Below are 20,808 nucleotides of genomic sequence, written 5' to 3'. Positions count from 1 at the left end.
AGTGAGTAAGAACGGAGGGGGCAGAATGGAGTGATTTTGTCCTCGTCTCACACAATAGGTAGCGTAGAGTCGAAAACACACAAGAAGGATGGGAAGAAAACCAGGAACTTTATTGAGCTCTCACCTGGGCGTTTTATGAATACAATAAGAAACAAAGAGACAGGAGCACCTCCAAGCAATCATGTCCATGGGTAAGGAAAGTTTAAGAAGTTCCCTAAAGCTATTCAGCTCCTTCTAACAAGTGACATAGGGGACCCGTTCTGGTTGCTTAAAGAACTACTGCTTTTCCTGAAGTCCTAGGGAAGGTTGATTTCCAACTATATGAGATGCTGGAATTAATGGACTCCAGCTTCCTTTGGAGGGTGGGCCTCTTGCCAGGCCTGATTAGCCCAGCTGGCCTGTCCACTGTTCCTGTTTTATTGCTTCCTTTCTCATTAAGGAAGGTGTTGGGTTTGGATAACCATAAACAACATGTCTGCTGCTATAAGGCTACCATCACTTGCATAGCCAGTGGCTGAAGCCAGGCTCTCAGGAGTCTTTTTTAAAGACAAATCACAGTTTTGGAGAGACAGGAAAGGGAAGCCCGGGTTTGAAAATGTGCCACAGAAATGGTTATTTTCCTATTTTTAACTGTTTTCTTTAAAAAAAAAAAATATTCAAAGTGGTAGGGAAAATAAAACTCTTTAAAAAGTCAAAGCTATTTTTCTCTCTCACCTCTCCTCTTTCAATATAGCCACACGAAACAGAAACAGTCCTAATGTCCTCAACCCCTGAAATGAGATGGAGGGAACTAGAGGGTTTCCCTTCATACCACCTTGTCCCCAGCAGGCCAAAGGATTCTGAGCAGCCACTGGCAACCAGCTGAGCTGTCTGTGGGTGCTTCAAAGCTCCCTTGTCCACATGGACCTAAGAGCTGAAGTCTGTGGGGGATAAAAAAACTGCTGAAAGGGAGCCAACCATTCAACTCCCCTCTCCCTTCACCTCAATAATCTCGGCATTTGGGCATTTGTACTTCTCCCTTCCCAGACAATGTGTTTCTTAAAATAACCTTCATTGGCACATCATTTTTCATCAGGAACTGTACCCTTGTTCTTTGCAGTCCTCCAATTTTCTCTCTTCTAGCACAGGGGGAATCACATTTACTCAGAAAACCGCAGTGTTGAACTATAGCCCTCAGTTTCTTAGAGTTTCACTTTCTAAGGGAATTTTGCAGCTGATTCCATCTGTTTTTCCTGATTTTTTCCTCTACTCTTCTGCCCATACTAATTTCCTCTCTAGGCCCAACCAGCACCCAACCTCAGTACCTCCCCCACACATTACTATGATAACCTCTTCTTGTCTCATGGTAGACACACTATTCATTAAGCTTCTTACCGTGTCCCAAACAGTAAATGCTCAGAAAATCCTTGCTGATTCATACCAACTACTCCAAGAACCTCTAACATCGATACTTTCAAGGAATTTCTCTGCCATATAACATTTCATATAACTGGCTTGGTTTTGCATCAAAGCACTCTCTCCTTGTGTTTTTTGGCTCATGTATTAATAGCTTCTTTAGAAAATGACAGGAATTGCTCCTGTGCTGAGTGGATAAACAAACTACTCTGAATGCTAATTACATTAATGTGAGCTATCCATGTAGATTTTAAATTCTAAATAGACCTTTCCCTGCTACTTAGCACACATCTGGCCTATTACCTACCACCACTGCTGCTAAGTCGCTTCAGTCGTGTCTGACTCTGTGCGACCCCAGAGACGGCAGCCCACTAGGCTCCCCCGTCCCTGGGATTCAACAGGCAAGAACACTAGAATGGGTTACCATTTCCTTCTCCAATGCGTGAAAGTGAAAAGTGATAGTGAAGTCGCTCAGTCGTGTCCAACTCTTAGCGACCCCATGGACCGCAGCCTACCAAGCTCTTCCATCCATGGGATTTTCCAGGCAAGAGTACTGGAGTGGGGTGCTATTACCTTCTCCAACCTACCTACCTACCACCACAAACGTGTCTGTATCCAAATAAAAGCAACCAATTCTAATGTTAGATTGCCAATCACAATCTCATGTACTTTGGATAAAGAGAGTGATCTAGGTAACATTTGCTTTACTTTAAGAGCTTATCATTTGCCAGACACCTTTCCAAGTGCTTTACAAGTATTAGGTCACTTAAATATAAAAAAAATGCACATTTATTATTCTAATTTTACAGCTAAGAAAATTAAGGCACACCAAGGTCAACAGTGCATCCATGATGAAACCAGGATTCAAACCCAGGCAATGTGTGTGCAGACCACTAACTGCTAATCAATTCTACCTCACTAATTATAAGAAGTTTTAGATTGTCTCCTTCCAAATCTTCCTGCAAGTCAGAAAAGAATTCAAATGAACTTTATTTACACAGTGTCTGTGTCTTTGATGAGTCCTGTGTACACAGCAATTTATAAATCCATCCATTTTCTGGAATCAAGTCCTCATTTAATGGAGCTTAACTAAAGTCCTTATATAAAGGTGCTAGAGGGATTTCCTGACCTTCATCTAAAACATCAAGCCTCCTCTTCTTCCAAGGCACTATCTGTCATATTAAAAGTTTTTATTTTCCTCCTAGAACTTCCTATTTCTAAATTTATGTTTGTGTGTTTATTGTCAGTCTCTTCCCTTTGACTAAAATATGAGCTGACGAGAGCAGAGACTTGTGTTTCATTCACTGTTTGCCCCTAGAATCCTGCTTGGTGTATAGCAGGTGCTCAATAAATATTTACTGAATGAATGAATAAATCCATTTGATAATGCCTTCATGTTTTTGCATAGGCAGCCTTAGCTTTTCTTTGGTAATGATGGTGGTCTAGTTGCTAAATTCTGTCCAACTCTTGCAACCCTATGGACTGCAGCCTGTGAGGCTTCTCTGTCCATGGGATTTCTCAGTCAAGAATATTGGAGTGAGTTGTCATTTCCTTCTTCAGGGAATCTTACCAGCGATAAAGCCTGGGTCTCTTACATTTTAAGCAGGTTCTTTACTGCAGGCAGTCTCCTGCAGTGCAGGCAGATTGTTTACCAACCAAACCACCAGGGAAGCCCAGTATAATTTTAAATATTCCCCTTAACTAATTTCACCTACTCCTGTGGTCTTTTTCTACCATTCCCAATGTTTACCTCTAGCCAAGATCTTTATTTTTGAGATGACCAAATCTGGCTTTTTTGTCTCCTGTATTTGTTGTTTATGTTATTTTAATTTCCATAATCAAATTTACTCTTGACCTTTGGGGAATAGGAGCCAAGGGGACCCGCACAAGCATTACAAAATACTGATACATTTTGACATTTTGTATTTAGAAAGGACTTAGATTTCATCTCCTCCAAATATGTTACGTTATATGCTAGTGAAGAAATTGAAGTCGAAGATAATGATTCTCCAAGCGTCTCATGACTGCTATGTGGTAGAACCCCAGATTTTCAGGATTTATTCCCCTTTCCACATCAGTTATCTACCTATTAGGGTCTACCTCTCCTATTGTTAATGATACATATTGCACACTCAGCTCTACTGAGATACAATTCACATATCATGAGACATACCCTTTAAAAGTTTGAAATTCAGTGGTTTTTAGTATATTCACAAATTGTGAAACTGTCACTATTTAATTTTAGAACATGTTCATTATCCTCCAGAGAAACCCCATACCTATTTGTAGTCATTCCCCATTTCCCCCCCTCATTCTCTTTCCCTTTTTCCAACCCTAGAAATCCATTAATCTACTTTCTGTCTCTATGGATTTGACTGTTCTGGACATTTCATATAAATGAATATAATATGTGGCCTTTTGTGTCTGGTTTCTTTCACTTAGCTTAATGATTTCAAGGTTCATCATCTTATACTATTTACCTTTTTGTTTTATTTTGTTTAACAAAACCACTTTTCTCTAACTGCCTTAATCATCTCTATATCTGTCTTCGAACAAAAATTAAACTTTGAATATCCTAGAAGCCAAAGGCAAAAAAGAAAAACAGAAATATATTACTAAGTTTCAGTTAATCTTAAAGGAAACACAAAAGTTTATCAAAAGCATGAATGTTTTAAGGGGAATCATTACTATAGACCTTTACTTTCACCATATGACTCTGTTTTCTAATCATTTAAGGTATTTTTCTTGCTTTCTTATTTATAGTGTTTCCAGCTTTCCTTGGGTTGGGCACTCTAAGCAGTGTCAAGAAGAGGGAGAGGACCACCTTTTTCTAGGTGCAAGGAGAAATTCTTCTTTAATCTTTAGCAGTAATCCAGTTTGACCTCCACTATTAATTTTCAGTGAAGAGTGTTGCAGTCAGCCTATGTCCTAGAATATGCACTTGTTCTCCTGTCACAATGTCACTTTGGTTCACTTAGGAGAAAAAAATGATCATTTCTTTGAATGGGCATGTATCAGTATTAATATGTGTGTGTGTGTGTGTGCACCAGGTGTATGGGCTATATCAACATGAAAACAGCACAGGTCATGACCACCTGGGAACAGAGGATCAGAGGAACTTTAGGACAATGTATGGTCCTTCTCATTTAGGAACAGTTTTAAAAAATCTCATTATCTCCTTCTGCTTTTGTTGTGTGAACAGGTGGTTAACACATACACCCCAGGAAAGAAGATTTGGCTTGAAGGTGTGGTGACCACCTCAGCTGGAGGCACAAACAATCTATCAGATTCCTATGCTGCAGGATTCTTGTGAGTAGAACTTGCAGTTTCACTCCCAAGGGCACTGAGGAAAGGACAGTGAAATTGCTTATTATTCTGCCCTTTGGATGGGGTGGTGGTTCGTTTCCTACTGAAAATTCTTCATTCGTTTCTTTGTAAATGTGTTTAAACGCTCAACAAACAGTGATTAGGGACTTGTCTAAATAATAAGATCTCAGGTATAGGCATTAGAGCAAGAATAATAAGGGTAGTTATTAGTAATAAGATTAGTAATAAGTAGATAGTAATAAGAGTTTTATGTCTACAGTGCAAAATAAGGTACAGACAGCATATATTTTTTTCTTGTAATTTTCAATAGAGTTCTGGGAGATAAGTAAGAATAAGAGGGAGGTTTTGCCCTTTAGAAACTTAGACAACTGGAAGAATAGAGATGGAGGATAAGAAAAGCTATTGGAGATAAGTTTCATCATCATAATTTTAACTGCATAGTGCTTACCATGTGCCGAGGGCATACTTAATAATGCTTTGTGCATATTTAATGATTTAACAACCAGTGTAGTAGATGCCCTTATTTTATAAGAACCCACTAATATAGATGCAATTATTAATTAATGGCAGAGGTTGGACTCAAGTTATAGCAGTCTGCTCCAGAGGCCTACCTTTTTGCCACTAAATTATACCACCTTCCTTCCTTACGTGGTCTGTCCACACAAGGGATAGACATGCAGAGGAATCAAGAATTTCTGACTGGAGTATCAGGAAGGACTTTGTGGAGGAAGAGGCAATTTAGTGGAACATAGAGAAATTACTCTAATTTCTATAGGTGAAGGTTGTTGCTGAGGGTAGTGGGGAGCACTCTAAGCTGAAGGAACATTATGAGGGGAAATGATTAGTATAAGAAAGCCTCAGTATCTGAAGGGGTTAGTGAAGGTATGATTGTGCTAAGCCGCTTCATGTCTGACTCTTTGTGACCTTATGGACCTTAGCCCATCAGGCTTCTCTGTCCGTGGGATTCTCCAGGCAAGAATACTGGTGTGGGTTGCTGTGCCCTTCTTTAGGGGATCTTCCCCACCAGGGATTGAACCCACATCTTTTATGGCTCCTGCATTGGCAGGTGGTTCTTTACCACTAGTGCCACCTGGAAGCCCAAGGAACATTGTGAGGGGAAATGATTAGTGTGATAAAGCCTCAGTATCTGCAGGGGTATGATCATGTTAAGTCACTTCAGTTGTTCTGACTCTTTGTGACCCCATGGACTGTAGCCCACCAGGCTCCTCTGTCCATGGGATTCTCCAGGCAAGACTACTGGAGTGGATTGCCATGCCCTCCTCCAGGAGAGCTTCTTGATTCAGGGATCAAACTCGAGTCTCTAATGTCTCCTGCATTGGCAGGCAGGTTCTTCACCACTAACACCACTTGGGAAGCCTAGGTATGATTAGGGACAGAGTTTTACCACCAAATCATAGAAGACCTTGAAAACCAGGGATGCAATATGAGGCCTTATTCTATACTCAGTGGCAAGCCATTGACTATTACAGAGGAGGAGTGAAGTCCTACAGAGATCTGACCTGTATTGAAAACACTGGGTTTAATAGTTTGCACCAGTTTGGAGAAGCAAGAGATAGGAAGATGAATTTGAAGGCTACTGCAGTCATCTGGAGAGCAACTTAAGCCAGAAGCACTTAAGCCAAGGACCTCTGGCTGGCCTGCCATTGTCACGTGACAGGGACAAACCACTCAAGACCACAGACTGACCAACTGACCTGTTTCTGATCCAATCTAGTCTGTGGTCCTGGTTTTTCATCTGAACAAGGTTCTCCTAAGAACTGCAGCTCTGCCCTCAACTACACATTTCACTACTAATAGCCACTTCTAATTATATAGCTGTAGTTCCTCTCCATTAAGGCAGCTTCTTTATTACATTTGTGAAGAGCAAGTTAGGCTGGTCAACCAGATGTCTTTTAAGATGAAATCCTGGCAGATGCAGATGAAGATAATGAGTCAGTGTCTACATGATATACCTGGGGTCTTCCAGCCCTGTGTCCTCACATGGAGCGGCACAGAGAGGTTGTTTAGTGTTGCTGAGGGTCTTCTTTCAAAAATACTCTCCTCAGCAGGTTTCACTGTGACAGTTGGATTGGCTGCTGGAGGCCCCTTGAATCAGAATATGGCCTTTGCTTAGCGATCTCAGAAGAACTCAGCTGCAGGGCCTAGCAAGTAGTCTGTTTGTACTGAGTGTTTTCATGAACATTCTTCCCTTTAGAGAGTGATGTGAAATGAGAAATAACACAGACCATCATGGAGAGAGCTAGAGAGAGACCTGCCTTTTCACTAGCATCAGCTAAATATCCATAGATCTCCACAGTCACTTTGTGAACACAGATTAACATCATTGTTTAGATTTTGGTGTAGTTCAGATGTTCCATGCTTGGTTGACAGATCAAATGAAAACCAGCTCATTATGCTCCTGGTCTTTTCTCTTACCTTTTTATCATCCACTGGTTGTAAGCTCTACTGGTAGTACCCAGAAACATGCTCCTTGAGTCCAATTTTCCAAGGGGCATAAATTGCTTCCTGGAGAAAAAAAATGTACAGCATTCTAGGAAGCTCCAGAAGGCTAGCAAGGAGTTGGAAAGAAGGCATTTTACAGCCCTTTTTCAATATATGGCATAACTATAAGCTTACCAGGACAGATTCACATGCATGCATAAATTAGAATTCTTTGCTGCCAATATGCAAGGGTGGTTTTCCCAGTCAAGACTTTGAGATTCTTTGATGCCCTACCCTTGGCATACTGCTGTGTCTGCAGCACCTAGTCATGTCTGTTATGTAATAGATATTCAATAGTGTTTTGTGGATAAAAATTAATAGCCACAGAAGCATCCTTGGTGAGATGTGCCAATTATCTTGCCACTTTTCGCTAATTAATCATAAAAGAGCGACATGGAACACCATTTATTTCCCCTTCTCAGGAGACTTATTATTACAGAGGAAGATGAAGACAATTCCAGAACTAACCATTCTATTCTGAAAAGCTATAGAAAAGCAGGGGCTCTGGCTGTAGTCATTTGTTAATGCCCTAGTCCTGGGATGTGCATATAGGATGTGGGTTTAAAGAAGAGAATGAATATTCTTCTCTCTCTCTTTAGAGTTCCTTCAAAAACTACCCATATACTCTCAGAAGAAAATCCAAAAAAACTCAGATTTACTAATTAGTACCTTTTTTTATTTGTTGTATCTTTATTATTTATTATTTATTTATTATTTATTTATTATTAGTAGTGCCCTCATTTATTTGTTGACTATATATTCTTTATATTTCACTGTGCTAGGCTCTGTAGAGGTCACAAGTAGGAATTTGATAGCATTCTTGTAAATGTGTAGGTACAGTTATTTACATACCCAGTCCTTTCAAATGACTTATGTGGTCTCACAGGCATTTTTTTTCTTAATCTATTCTTAATGCTAAGAACAAGATCTAGAATATACAGTTGATGAATTCATATTGTTGGATGAATAATAAATGAATGAACAAGTGGGATCTTATCACACGTACAAATACAAGTATTGATATCCAGATGCCATTAGAGATAAGGATTCACATACATGTGATTATGTATTTACTTATCATTTTGTCTCTTTATTCATTCAGTAAGCCTGAGGATAGAAGGGTGAGAAAGACAAACTTGTTTGTACATAGAAATACTTGTTATTTGTTAGAACCTACTGTATTTGTGCTCTTTCAGTGGAGAGAACACTGACTTAGGAGGCGTCAGCCCAGAATTCATGTTACAGTTCTACCACAGGTCAGCTAAAACTGTGTCTCAGAGGCTAAAGCAAAGCTAAACCTGTTCTCCTAATTTTACAGTGTTGCCAAATGAACAAAAATAAGAAAGACAAGTAGCTTAGCCATGTGATATTCCAAAAGCATTTTCAGTTCCCTGGGTTACAATGTCCCAGTCTGAACAACATCAACAAAATGTTTCTACTATATTTTTGTCAGATTTCCTTTTGGATTTATAACTTTTGTCTTTGCATTTTACTGTGTTTGCATGTGTGTTATATGTGATTCATTATCAGTAGGTATTTGTTAGTTTTATCAGAATAAAATATAATTGTCAATGTGGAAAAGATTCAAAAATATTTTAATATTTATTCATAATGTACAAATTATGTTCATAATGTAAAAATTAGCAGCTCATAATGTACAAATTTTGTTCATAATGTAAAAATTAGCAGTGGTCTTTAGTGTTAGTAAGGTCACTGGTTTGGAGCTCCATATTATTTCAGATTTGGGGAATCATAAATATGCATGATTTGTCCCTAGTATGTAAATGGTGATTCTCAAAATCCTAGAATCTAATTTTATCCAGATCAGTTTCAACTTAGACTGTTGAGCACCTATAGTGTTCCAGAAACTGTGATGGTTGTTTGGGGTACAACGCTAAAATGTGTCTATTCTTGATGCGCTCATACCATCTGGGGAAAGACAGAGAACTAAGTAATTATCGTTAAGTGGGCCAGCAGAAGGTGTGAATAAGAGTTTTTAAATGTATTGATTTTAAATGTATTGATATGGTATTTTTCCCCCTTGCTTTTCAGATGGTTGAACACTTTAGGAATGCTGGCCAATCAGGGCATTGATGTCGTGATTCGGCACTCATTTTTTGACCATGGATACAATCACCTTGTGGACCAGAATTTTAACCCATTACCAGTAAGCGTAAGACAAAGATTCCCAACTCCTTTTCATGTCCTTCAGTTCTTTTGCTCGTGCTCTGATCCCCACTGGGAGAATTTTTCTCCTTCTGTTACTCATTATTTTCACAAATTGGACAGAAGTATTTTTGACCCATTTTACAGACTTTTAGCTTTACCTCCCAGACATACCCCAATATATACACACATGTGTGTACATATGGGTTTATGCGTATACACATTTATGCATTTATATATATTTATATATTTACCACTATTATTTTAACAAATCTTGTGCAGTTGAGATTCCAAATCTACTTGTGGCCTGTTTGAACTCTGCTTGAGAGTGAATTTTTCCAGATTGTTTTCTTTTAATGCTAATAGGAGACATTAGTTAACGTCAGATGCAACATGTTGAAAGCAGATGGGAGAGTGTTGTCCAAGATCAGTACAGTAGAAACCCATCCCTAGGAGAGTGGCTTAAGTGCACTTATACTGGATGTTGATCCCTCTGTGATGAGGGGATTTGCCCAGGGTGTCACCTACTCTAGGAGAGCAGAGGAAAGGGGAGGCTAAAGAAGAATGGCAAGAGCAGAGAGCTGGGTACGTCCAGTGACTTTATTGACTGATCAAAGAAATCCCACTTAGTCCAGAAAAGCTGTGCTTATCAAAAATATTATGTGAGTTATCCTCCTTACAGACATCTTGGTCATGATACAAGGTGAGTCCTCTCATTAACCCGTAGAACGTCAGAGCTGGGATTCCCCTTGGAGATGATCCAGTTCCACCTCATGTAACAGAGGGACTGGTAGCCTGGGTTGGGGGAGGGATGTGTAGTGCCAGCCCTAGTGCCTGCTCCTGTGCCCTGGCCCAGAACTCTTCCTACAGAGTTACTGCTGCCCTGAGGTCCACAGTAAACAAACCCAGCTGGAACCCAGTGAGCGTTCCTGCCCTTTGCTTCCCTCTGCCCATTTCCACCCTCTGTGTTGATCTCACCACCCTCACCCCAGCCCTTAACCACCAAGCCCAGAACAAAGAATAGCTTGGCACCCAACAGCACCATTTCTGTGTCTCAAAAGAATCCCTCTAGTTAGTGTACTAAAGAATTATTGTATCTCTGATTGTACACGACTCAAATTCAGTCACAAATATTAAAGCTGACTGGCAACGTTGCTTTTATTCACAAGGCCAGGATACCTCTCTCTCAGTGTGTGAGGGGGCTGGGGTGTGGAGGGACAGAGAGGAAGCTTTCCGTTTGGAACCGTAGGGGGTTCTGTTCGTTCATTGTTTGTTTTGAGCTCATAAACTTGTGGTGATAAAACAAAATAATGATTAGAAAAGCATCTATGAAATGTAAGCACTGAACAAATATAATGTCACGCAAATGTAAATATTTATTGACCATCAGGCACTGGGGAGGAGACTAGTAGTAGATAACCACATAAATAGTAAGAGGGGGTCAGTGAGGGCTTCTTTAGAGTGTGTGCAAGGAAGTCTTCTCTGAGAAGGTGACACTTCAGCCAAGAGTCCACCGACAAGAAGGAGCCAGACATGCAGATTTTTGCAGAAGGGCTTTCAGGCAGGGGAAGGGGCTTAGCACAAAGATTCCAAGACAGGAACAGAGTTGGCATGTTTGAAGAAATATAAGAATGCATGAGGCCAGCTTGGTTCAGATCACACAGGGCTTTGAAAGCTAAAGGGAGTTTGACTTTTATTGTAATATGAAAAGCCACTTGAAGGTCTTCTGCAGGGAAGTAACATGATCTAACTTACATTCTTAAAAGATCACCCTGGTATAATTAATGCATCAAATGTTACTTATAAGTTTAAAAATGTGGATGTTTGCATGAGTGCTAAGTTGCTTCAGTCATGTCCAACTCTTTGTGACCCTATGGACTAGAGCCCACCAGGCTCCTCTGTCCATGGGATTCTCCAGGCAAGAATACTGGAGTGGGTTGCTATGCCCTCCTCCAGAAGATCTTCCTGACCCAGGGATCAAACCTGTGTCTCCTACACTTCCCAAAATGCAGGCAGATTCTTTACCACTGAGCCACCAGGGAAGCCCAATAATATGGATAATACCTAAAAATTTATAGGGCACTTTCATATACAGCGGGCTTCCCAGATAGCTCAGTTGGTAAAGAATCCACCTGCAGTGCAGGAGACCCCAGTTTGATCCTGGATCAGGAAGATCTGCTAGAGAAGGAATAGGCTACCCACTCCAGTATTCTTGGGCTTCCCTTGTGGCTCAGCTGGTAAAGAATCTGCCTACAATGTGGGAGACCTGGGTTCGATCCCTGGGTTGGGAAGATCCCCTGGAGAAGGGAAAGGCTACCCACTCCAGTATTCTGGCCTGGAGAATTCCATGGTCTGTATTCCATGGGGTTGCAAAGAGAAACAACTGAGCAACTTTCACTTCACTTTCATATACAGCGCATCAGTAATACTCCAAACATTCTTTCTTTCCTTCTGTTCATCTTTTTTCCTGTCCTTCTTTCTTTCCTTTATTCCTTCCTTCAAACATTCAAATCTCATTCACTTCTCTTGATCATGTACTATATGCTGAACACTATTTCTGACAATGAGCCACGATGATGAACCAAAAAGACAAGGTCCTTGAATTCCTGGAGCTTATAGTCTAGTGAAATATACTAAGAAGTGGAAAGTATATAAATACATAAATAAGATAACTGCTCTTGGACATAATTGCTGTAAAGTGAGCCAGTTGACATAAGTGTGCCTTTATTTTGCTGAAGAGAAACTAGGGTTCTTTGAAGTTGTTTAGCTACTTATCCAAGGTCAGACAAGTAGTAAGAGCTGGAACTCAGAATTTTTCAGTTCAAAATATTATTTACTTTTCAACATGCGACACTATTTCTAGCAGTACTCTCTTTGGTGTCTGTGATGTGGTCTGAGGCCACTGTTTGTCTCAGAATTGGGTTTAGACTTGGAATCAGGCATCTCGAGGAACTGGAGAGAAGAAAACCTAGGCTAGAAGAAAACCTATGGTCTTTGGGTGACTAGACAGCCTTGAGTTCCAGAGCTGGACAAACCTAGATTGCTTATCAAATCTCTCTGTACCTTTGCATGGCCAGCTGTAGATTAAAGATGCAAGTTCTCATGATTTTGTTCTCCCCAAATGAGAGATAATACAGGTGACTTTCTTTAAAAGCTTACCATGAGATATCTTAATTGATAGGTAGTAACAGAACAGAGGTTCTTTGAAAGCTAAAACAGGTCCTATTGATTTAGCACAAAGTTTCAAGTGATCTGAGCAGCTGTATTTCTGGAAACACCAAGCTCTAATAAAGAAACTGTACGTAAAAGCACTTTAAAAGGTAGCAGGCTTTCTTTTTATCTTTCTTTGGGCTAATAAATTCTGCACCTTATAAGCAGAGAACTTGGCAACTGGGAGAGTGTGTCCTAAGTCTCTTGGAAAGAATTTACTAGGCTAGACCAGGGCACCAATCTGACAGACCTTGCCAGCCGGCCCCTGGGATGTGTAATGGAGACACCTAGGAATCATACTGGTTGCCACTTCAGAGATTTGTACGGTTGAGGTCCAAACACTGCTGATAAAAACTTTGGATTTTACATTGTGATTAAATCTTCAAGAGTGTTAAGAGTTTGTGTGTGTTAGTTGCTCAGTCGTGTCCGACTCTGCGACTCCACGAACTGTAGCCTGCCAGGCTTCTCTCTCCATGGAATTCTCCAGGCAAGAAGACTGGAGTGGATTGCCATTCCCTTCTCCAGAGTTAAGAGTTTAGGGCTTAATAAGTTGTTCTTTGGTTGCCTCCCAGAAAAATCAGTATTTTCTATTCCAGTTCCTTCAAATTCAGCATTTCAGGAAAAGATCTTATTAGCAAATACTATTTTTTCCTGTTGTTGTTGTTATAGGGTCTTAGCCTAATGGCTCCCCAACTCATATACCATATTGCCACTCCACTGACCCAGTCAGCTGAGTATGTAGGATTCCAATCCAATTCTGGAAAGGCCATTCCAATCTAAGGGAAGAGAGAATATTGAAGGTAGCTCTTTAAAACAACAACAACAACAACAACAACTTATTTTGAGAAAAGATCGTTTTCCACTACAGCCCATGTTCTTTCTGGCTGTTCCTCTAGAGAAGTGCCAACTCTCCTCCTGTTGTGAGATTTTCCTTCTCCTGGGAAGAGGAGAACATTTAGTCCAGCAGTGCTTCATCACTCGACTCCCACCCTTTTCCCCTGACCCCCTTGCCGTTGGGAAAGAGGGAACGTGTGAGTCTCCACAGCCTGTCGACTAGTCATGGGCTCCCTTGGGAATAAGGGATGTTTGTGCAGAAGAGATCTGCACATTCAGTGGACATAGTCCAGACCCCACCAGCCGTGGGCATTTCTCCTAAGCAAGGGTTTTGGAATTTAGCTTGCTGCTTTTTTTAAGAGCTTGATTTACAGAGCTTTCAGGGAAAGGAATGGTGAATTACTAGTCGACATCTTCTTAGCTCTCACGCTGACCTAGCAGATATAATTCAATTCAAAAAAGCATTGACACTTGAGATGTGTCTGGCTCTAGGCTAGGTATTCTGGGGACATGCAGATAAATAAGATTCAGTTCCCTCATCTGTAGAGCTAACAATCTGGTGTGTGTTTGTACTTGAGGGATTATAATTTAATCCTTTACTTAGGATGAAATAGAAAACAAGTTCCCATCGGATAGCCTTTTCTATACTGAGTGTAGTGGTAGGGATATTTATATTTACTGACAACATTCTTTTTTGCTGACTGTCCCTTATGAACAACAATAAACATTCACTTCAGCCCAGTGCACACTTATTGAAAACTCGCTGTGTATGTTGTTCTAGAATACAGTCAGTAGTCATGGATTAGCTTATAACTCACTAGTCTGTGGTGGGATTGAACCTATAGCTGTGGTTCCCATAGCAACATGGCTATTGGAAAGAAACTCTGCATCTTAATGTTATCTGCATAGCTCCATTAGGGATGAGAACCTTGCTGCTCTATTCTTGTTTCCCTTTGAAACATTAAGACACTGTTGTTTATGCACTACACAACCATGATGTGGACACAGGATCAGCTTAAATCTGTCCCTTCCCTGAGGAAGAAGATCCAGTTATAGAACCACATCCCACTGATGCTGGATGTTGCACAACACTGCCTAATTAGGAGGCCTCAGGGGAAGCAGTAGGAAGGAGTCTAGTACTCTGATAAGATTCACAGGTTCTAGTCCTAGCTCTGCCATCTATTAGATGTGTATCTCTGGATTTTAGTTTTCTTCGTTACTCAAATTCTAATAAAAATGTCTCCTCTATCTGCCTCCAAAAGATATTGTTATAATCCTTGTGAGAACTAGATGTGACAATAGGATTCCAATTTCATATATACATATACACATAGAAAATTACTGCAAGGGACTACATCTAAATGTCAGAGTGGTTTTATTTGGGCCATGGGGTTACAGAGAGTTTACATTTTCTTCTTTGTGGATTTTCATGAAAAATTGCTGCAATCGGCAATATTGCTTTCATAACCTGAGCAAAATAAAGGCTATTTTAAAAAGAAAAAAGTAGAGCAAAAGAATTAGATGCTTTATTACACTTGTGTTGTATGCTTGATACAGTGCTAGACACTGGAGAGTGTCCCTACCCTCAAGGAGCTTACAGTGAAGATAGGAGATCGGTCAGCAGGGATAGTGGCTGAAGTGCTTTAGCAGGACAGGAGAGGGATGGAAGCCTGCCTGGATAAAGGGCAGGCATGGGGCATCAAGGAAGGCTTCCTGGAGGAGACAATGCCTGAGCTGGACCTTGAAGAAGAGGAGCAAGTTAGCTATAGGAAGAGAAGTTTGGGGTCTGGGGAAAATCTTCCAGAGGCAATAATATGTACAAAGGGTCAGAGGCATTAATTTTCCAGAGAGTCATGGTCAATGGTTTATGAAAAATTACTTAGGAAAGCTTTTCCCATTGGTGTCCATTGACCACACAGGGTGTGTAAAAATTAAGGAATTTTAAAGTCAGAATCTGGAGGTGGTGGGGCAAAGGTGTTAAAAAAACCTTGCCAAACCGGCCTGTGACCTATTTCTTGGCGTAGCTTCATTTCTCTTTCTTTTCTTTCCCGTGGGAGCCATCAGGAAGATGAAAGAAGCAGAGTACCTGTTTAGGGGTAGCTGTGATGTGAAACCCAATCCTCTCATCAGAGGCCCTGACAAAGACTTCTCCATGTGCAACCTCCCTTTGTGGGAGCCTGCAGCTGCTGAGAGAAGGGCACCCTCAGCTGCAGTATCAATCACTGGGACTTGGGCCGACTCCATGTCAGTGGCTGAAGTGCCTGGGCTGCATGCCCAGTGGGCATGACTTGCTTCTTTCCTCTTCTGTGCCTCTGAACTCTGGCCTCTCAGACCAGAGCCTGCGCCTGCACCATGTGACCAGGCACGCAGCTCTCTTTTGCCCCTGATACTTTAAGGAGAAGCCCATCTCATTTTATCTACCAGTCCTCATCCGTTGCTTCTTTATTAACCCGAATGGTGTGAATAGGATGTCAACAACCCATATCAGCAGTTGAACAGCTCACCCTGGTGGAAGCTGCAACCTGGAATCAAAAGATGCAGGCTCCAGGGTGTCAACACAGTGTTCCAGTTGCTTGAGTTTGCATTTCCTGCTTTGTAAGATGGGGCTAATGTGCTGAAGTCACGAAGCGGGGAGTATCTGAATGTAGTGCTTAAAAATATTGACTTTGGAATCAGACTGACCTGAGTTTCAACCCAGCTCTACCACTTACTATTGTGTCCCTGGGCAGATTACTCAACTTCAACAATCATCCATTTCTCTTCATAAAAGGGAGACAATAAATAATAGTATCTATCTCAGGGCACTGTTGGAAAGGGTTGAATGAACCAATGCCTAAGTATCTTTCACCACCTAGAAAGTACTCAACAAATGTCAGCTGCTATTAATATTTTATAAAGTAATTTTGTAAAATATAAAATTGTGTAAGTCAGTAATAATCATCATTAATAACTTGAATATAACTTGTGGCAAGATAATATACAGTTGAATATTCATACAAATATCTGAAAATCAATCAAGTAATAATAGCTAAACTATGAAAAGTAGATTTTTTTTTTGGTAAAAATTAAGTGATGAGAAAATTAGAAGAACAGAAGAGGAAAGCTCTGATTCCTGCACTTGAAAGGAATTGATTGCAAATGGTTAAAGACTAACTAAAAATTACATTTTATTTTCCTCCAGAGAAGATGCTGCCAACCTTTCCCAATGAAGGCAATTAAGTCAGTAGCCTCACTGGGACACTAACTCTAACATCTTCATTTGGTATTTATAAATGGCCCAATAAGCCCTGGAAACCATGATATGTCACATCAAAGTGCTAATGACAGCACATCATGTGAATAAGCACTGAGAAGCAACAATTGAAAATCTCACTCTGCCATCAACCATTTATATTGCTCCCAGATTGCAATACTGAGGGATTACAGCTACAGCAAGTTGTGCTGCAACCTAAATAAATTAGGGAGAGGGAGAAGAAGCAATTACAGCCCCACTATGCTTGAGCTTAGGAGCAGAGCGCACCATCCCCAAAGCAACTTTCAGAAGATGGAGGAGCATGACCAGCCCTGGAAATGAGAAAAGCTGCACCTCACCCGGCTTCATCAGTTCACCTGAAATACTGGAATGTTACCTAAAAATAATCTGACTAGAAAGCAAGGAAGGGAGAGAGGGAGGAAGAAAAACAAAGATAGGAGAGGAAAAGTGGGATGTCTTCTGGTAGGTTGTAAATGTCTTTTGCTGGTGGTACAACATGACAAACTTGAGGTTATTTCATGATATCTGCAGACATCAAGGAAACAGCAGTGTTCTTGCAGAGGGAGCAGTATCTGCAAAGGCTGAGGAAGGGAGAGGCTCCATCACACCATGGCCAGGCAGCCAGCACACTGCTGGGCACAGTTTATCTCAAGCTCCCACACCTGATTCCCAACCCTACCTGTGTCACCACCACTTGGCAAAACACTTTGCTTCCTGTCTTTTCCTGTGAACAGTGGTATCCCATTGCCTGCCCTTATGTCTAGGGTCCTCAACCTAGCCTGTTGCCTACTGCATTTCCCTGTCACCAACCTGGCCATTTTCATGTGCATCCTCTGCCACCTCTCAGCAGGATTTGAAATAAGAATGGCAGAATAACAATACTTGTGGAAGCTGGTGGTGAACATTTGGGAGTTTGTCATACAATTTCGCTTTTGTCTGTGTGTTTAAAATTTTTGATGATATTTAAAATGTCTTCATGCTAGGGTATTGTGAAAAACAATAAAGTAAAGCACTGCTTTAATTGCTCTGCGACATAAAAAATAAACTCAGACTCTTTCTCCCCATGTTTACAATCTCTTTGGGATGACAAAACATAGAGCCTTTGAGAGAGAGCTAATAGATGACGCACTAAGGTATGTCTTGCTCACTCAGTATCTCCAGAGCCAGACCTCCAAGTAGGAGATATTACTGTTGGCTGGAAAGAAAGCACTAGAGGGGAGAATCAGGGAGGGCTTGTACAACAAGATGTACAACAAATGTCATTAGTGGACATTTATAAGATTAGTATCCAACAGATACATGTTTCAAGCTAAGCTTCTTGCCCATAGGGCACCCTCTGCTGAGACAGTGGGAAGGAAGGAGTGCCTTAGGATGGATGGAAGACCAGGTGTTCCAGATCTGATCTCAGGTTCTGCCACCAGCTCATTCATCTCAGGGTGCTGGGCACTCTAGGTTCAGTGCAAATTTGGGTATTGAACTCGACCATTTGAGGTCCTCTTCAAGCTCTGATGTTTTCCGATTCATTGTCAAGATTTCTATACCAGAATCTTCAGACGTACTTCCCAGCTGAACTGATACTAATAAAACCTTTTAAAATAAAGCTAAACCACACTGTTTTACTTGGAAATCATACAAGGAGTGAGTCCTCTTTTTTTAAGGCTCTTGTAACCTTATAGCAGTTATCACTTTTGTTATTAGAGTTGTTTTGGATACATCTAATTTCCTCTCTCTGACTGAAAGCTCCTTGAAAACACAAGCCGTCTCTTAAATCTTTAAATCTCCCACAAAGCCCTGCTCATAGTCAGCCCTTACTGAATTCTAAAGATGCTAAGTGACTGGGGAATCTGAGGGCTTCAGTGCACTGCTCAGTAATGGAAATATGGAAGCAGGCATTTGTTGTCAGATGTTACACGCACACTGTGTACAGAGAGATAGGCAGCTTAGTCCTTAAGAGTTTCGGCTCTGGAGCCAGATCTGGATGTTAATCCAATTCCACTGTCTACTTGCTATGTCCCATTGGGAAGATTCCTTCATCTTCCACCATCTGTATAATGAGGATACCAATGGTTCATACATCTCAGGGTTCTTGTGAATGCTTAAGATAGTACTTGATAGTAAATGTGTAAAAACGTGACCATTATTACCTATTCTAAATATATGAAAATGATTTCTTGTACATAAATTGTGGAAATATTTTCTTAGGTCAGTCTTCTAAGGCAAATAAATAAGCAAATGGGACTTAATAAAACTATTTGTCTTTCACTGTTGAGTTGTAAGTGTTCTTAATAATACAGATCCCTTGTTGGATATATGATTTGCAAACATATTCTCCAATTCTGTGTGTTACCTTTTCATTCTCTTGACGGTGTCTTTTAGGCACAAAAGTTTCTAATTCTGATAAAATCCAACATATTTGTTTTTCTTTTTCTCATTTGTGCTTTTGGTGTCTGATCAAATTTTCATTCTGTGTTTTATTCTAAGAGTTTTATAGTTAGCTCTTACATATAAATCTCTGTTCCATTTTGAGTTATTTTTGTATATGATGTGAGATAGTGATTCAGTTTCATTCTTTTGCACGTGGTTTTTCTCATTGAATTGTCTTGGGACCCTTGTTGAAAATTAGTTGACCATAAATGTAAGGGTTTTTTTTCCCTGTATTTTCAATTCTGTTCTATTAATCTAAATGTCTGTCTTTATGCCAGTACTGCACTGTCTTGATTACTGCAGCTTTATAGTAAATTTTGAAATTGAGAAGTATGAGTTCCATAAAGAAGATGTTTTTCCGTTTCAAAATTGTCTTAGCAACTACTTTCAGTTTTGAGCATTGTGTCAGCTGCTCGCAGCTCAACCAAGTGAACTTTAGTGGTTCACCCAAAGCCCCATATTGGGTGGCAAGGTCATTATTACCGACATCACCTCTTTCAGCTTTAGGAAATCCTTGGCTCAGTAACCTCAGCCACATTGTCTTTAGGTTGGAGTCACAGAGTTCACTGCCCTCACTGTCATGGTAATATCCCTTTCCTCACCTTCCTGGGGAGAGTGAATGAATGAGCAATAGTCAAGCTACAGTTTTGGTGGCTTATTTCAATCCTACCTCTCACTGCTCAGCTTCTAAATATGAATTTAACTTTTGTTTATTAATAGACAGGACACTAAGGGACCCTTACTTCCCAACCTCACCCAGTATTTGGGTGAGAGCATTCACCACCAGACCCTAGGAAAACTTCTTATATCCCTGAAACTAGTCTGCAAAGCCTTTGTCCCTCCTCTTACATAAAATCATGCCACTACTTACATCCCATCCGTATCACTGTAGCTGTCAAGAACTATGAAGGGCCTGAGATTTTTACCTACTTGCAACCTAGTATGTCCGCTTTTGCTGCTTCATAGATGTAGGCAGAAGACGCAAGACTCCCGGGTCAGCAGCAAGAGATTATATACTCATACTCAGCAAACATCATGAACATTAGTATATGTGCATTGATTCTCCTGGCCACTAGGCCCCACAGGGGCAATGCAATGGGCCCAAATGTGTGCTCCACATGCGGTGGGTTTGAGTTGCAGCTGAGGAATTCAGGACGAAGGACCAAGTACTTTTTTAACAAGCAGAAAACATTGTAGCAAGCAGTACATAAGCCAATCTTCCTCCACAATGAAGCATGTATGGTAGTTATATACTGTGGTCGTGTTGACCCATTTTGTTGCTTGTGTGAGTAACTACATAAACTACTCTTTATTTGAATACAGATAAGCCTTATAGACTAGCACACTCACCAAGATCATGCAGGAAGAGTCAGAACTGGTGGCCACCAGGTTGGTGGCCTCTCAACAGTCCACCCCTTAGCCCTGTATGTTTTTGGATGAACTCCAAATTTACATCCAAGTGTGACACTCTGAGAGTCACTCTGGTTAATCTGACTGACAGAAGTCTGGGACCAGATTTGTTCAATGTATCTCATATAATATAATGGTTAATTTTATGTGTTAAGTTGGTTAGGCAGTAGTACCCAAATATTTAGTCAAACATTATTCTAGATATTTCAGTAAAGGTATTTTTAGATGAGATTAACATTTAAATCAGTAGACTTTGAGTAAAGCAGATTATCCTCCATAATGTGGGT

At 40.6% G+C, this 20,808-nt stretch overlaps 1 protein-coding gene across 1 annotated transcript in view; it reads left to right on the top strand.

Annotated features, from left to right (window-relative positions):
* The window catches only part of HPSE2 (heparanase 2 (inactive)), a 663,548-nt gene that overhangs the window by 519,534 nt on the left and 123,206 nt on the right, over positions 1 to 20,808 (top strand). Inside the window, exons 8-9 of the mRNA XM_065920070.1 lie at positions 4,598 to 4,704; positions 9,277 to 9,391. Of these exons, the coding sequence (XP_065776142.1) occupies positions 4,598 to 4,704; positions 9,277 to 9,391 (222 nt within the window). The remainder of the gene's footprint in view (positions 1 to 4,597; positions 4,705 to 9,276; positions 9,392 to 20,808) is intronic.

The sequence above is a fragment of the Muntiacus reevesi genome, chromosome 2, assembly GCF_963930625.1.
Source record: "Muntiacus reevesi chromosome 2, mMunRee1.1, whole genome shotgun sequence".
NCBI lineage: Eukaryota > Metazoa > Chordata > Mammalia > Artiodactyla > Cervidae > Muntiacus > Muntiacus reevesi.
The sequence above is the reverse complement of the archived record's forward strand: the minus strand, read 5'-3'. Positions and strand labels throughout refer to the sequence as shown.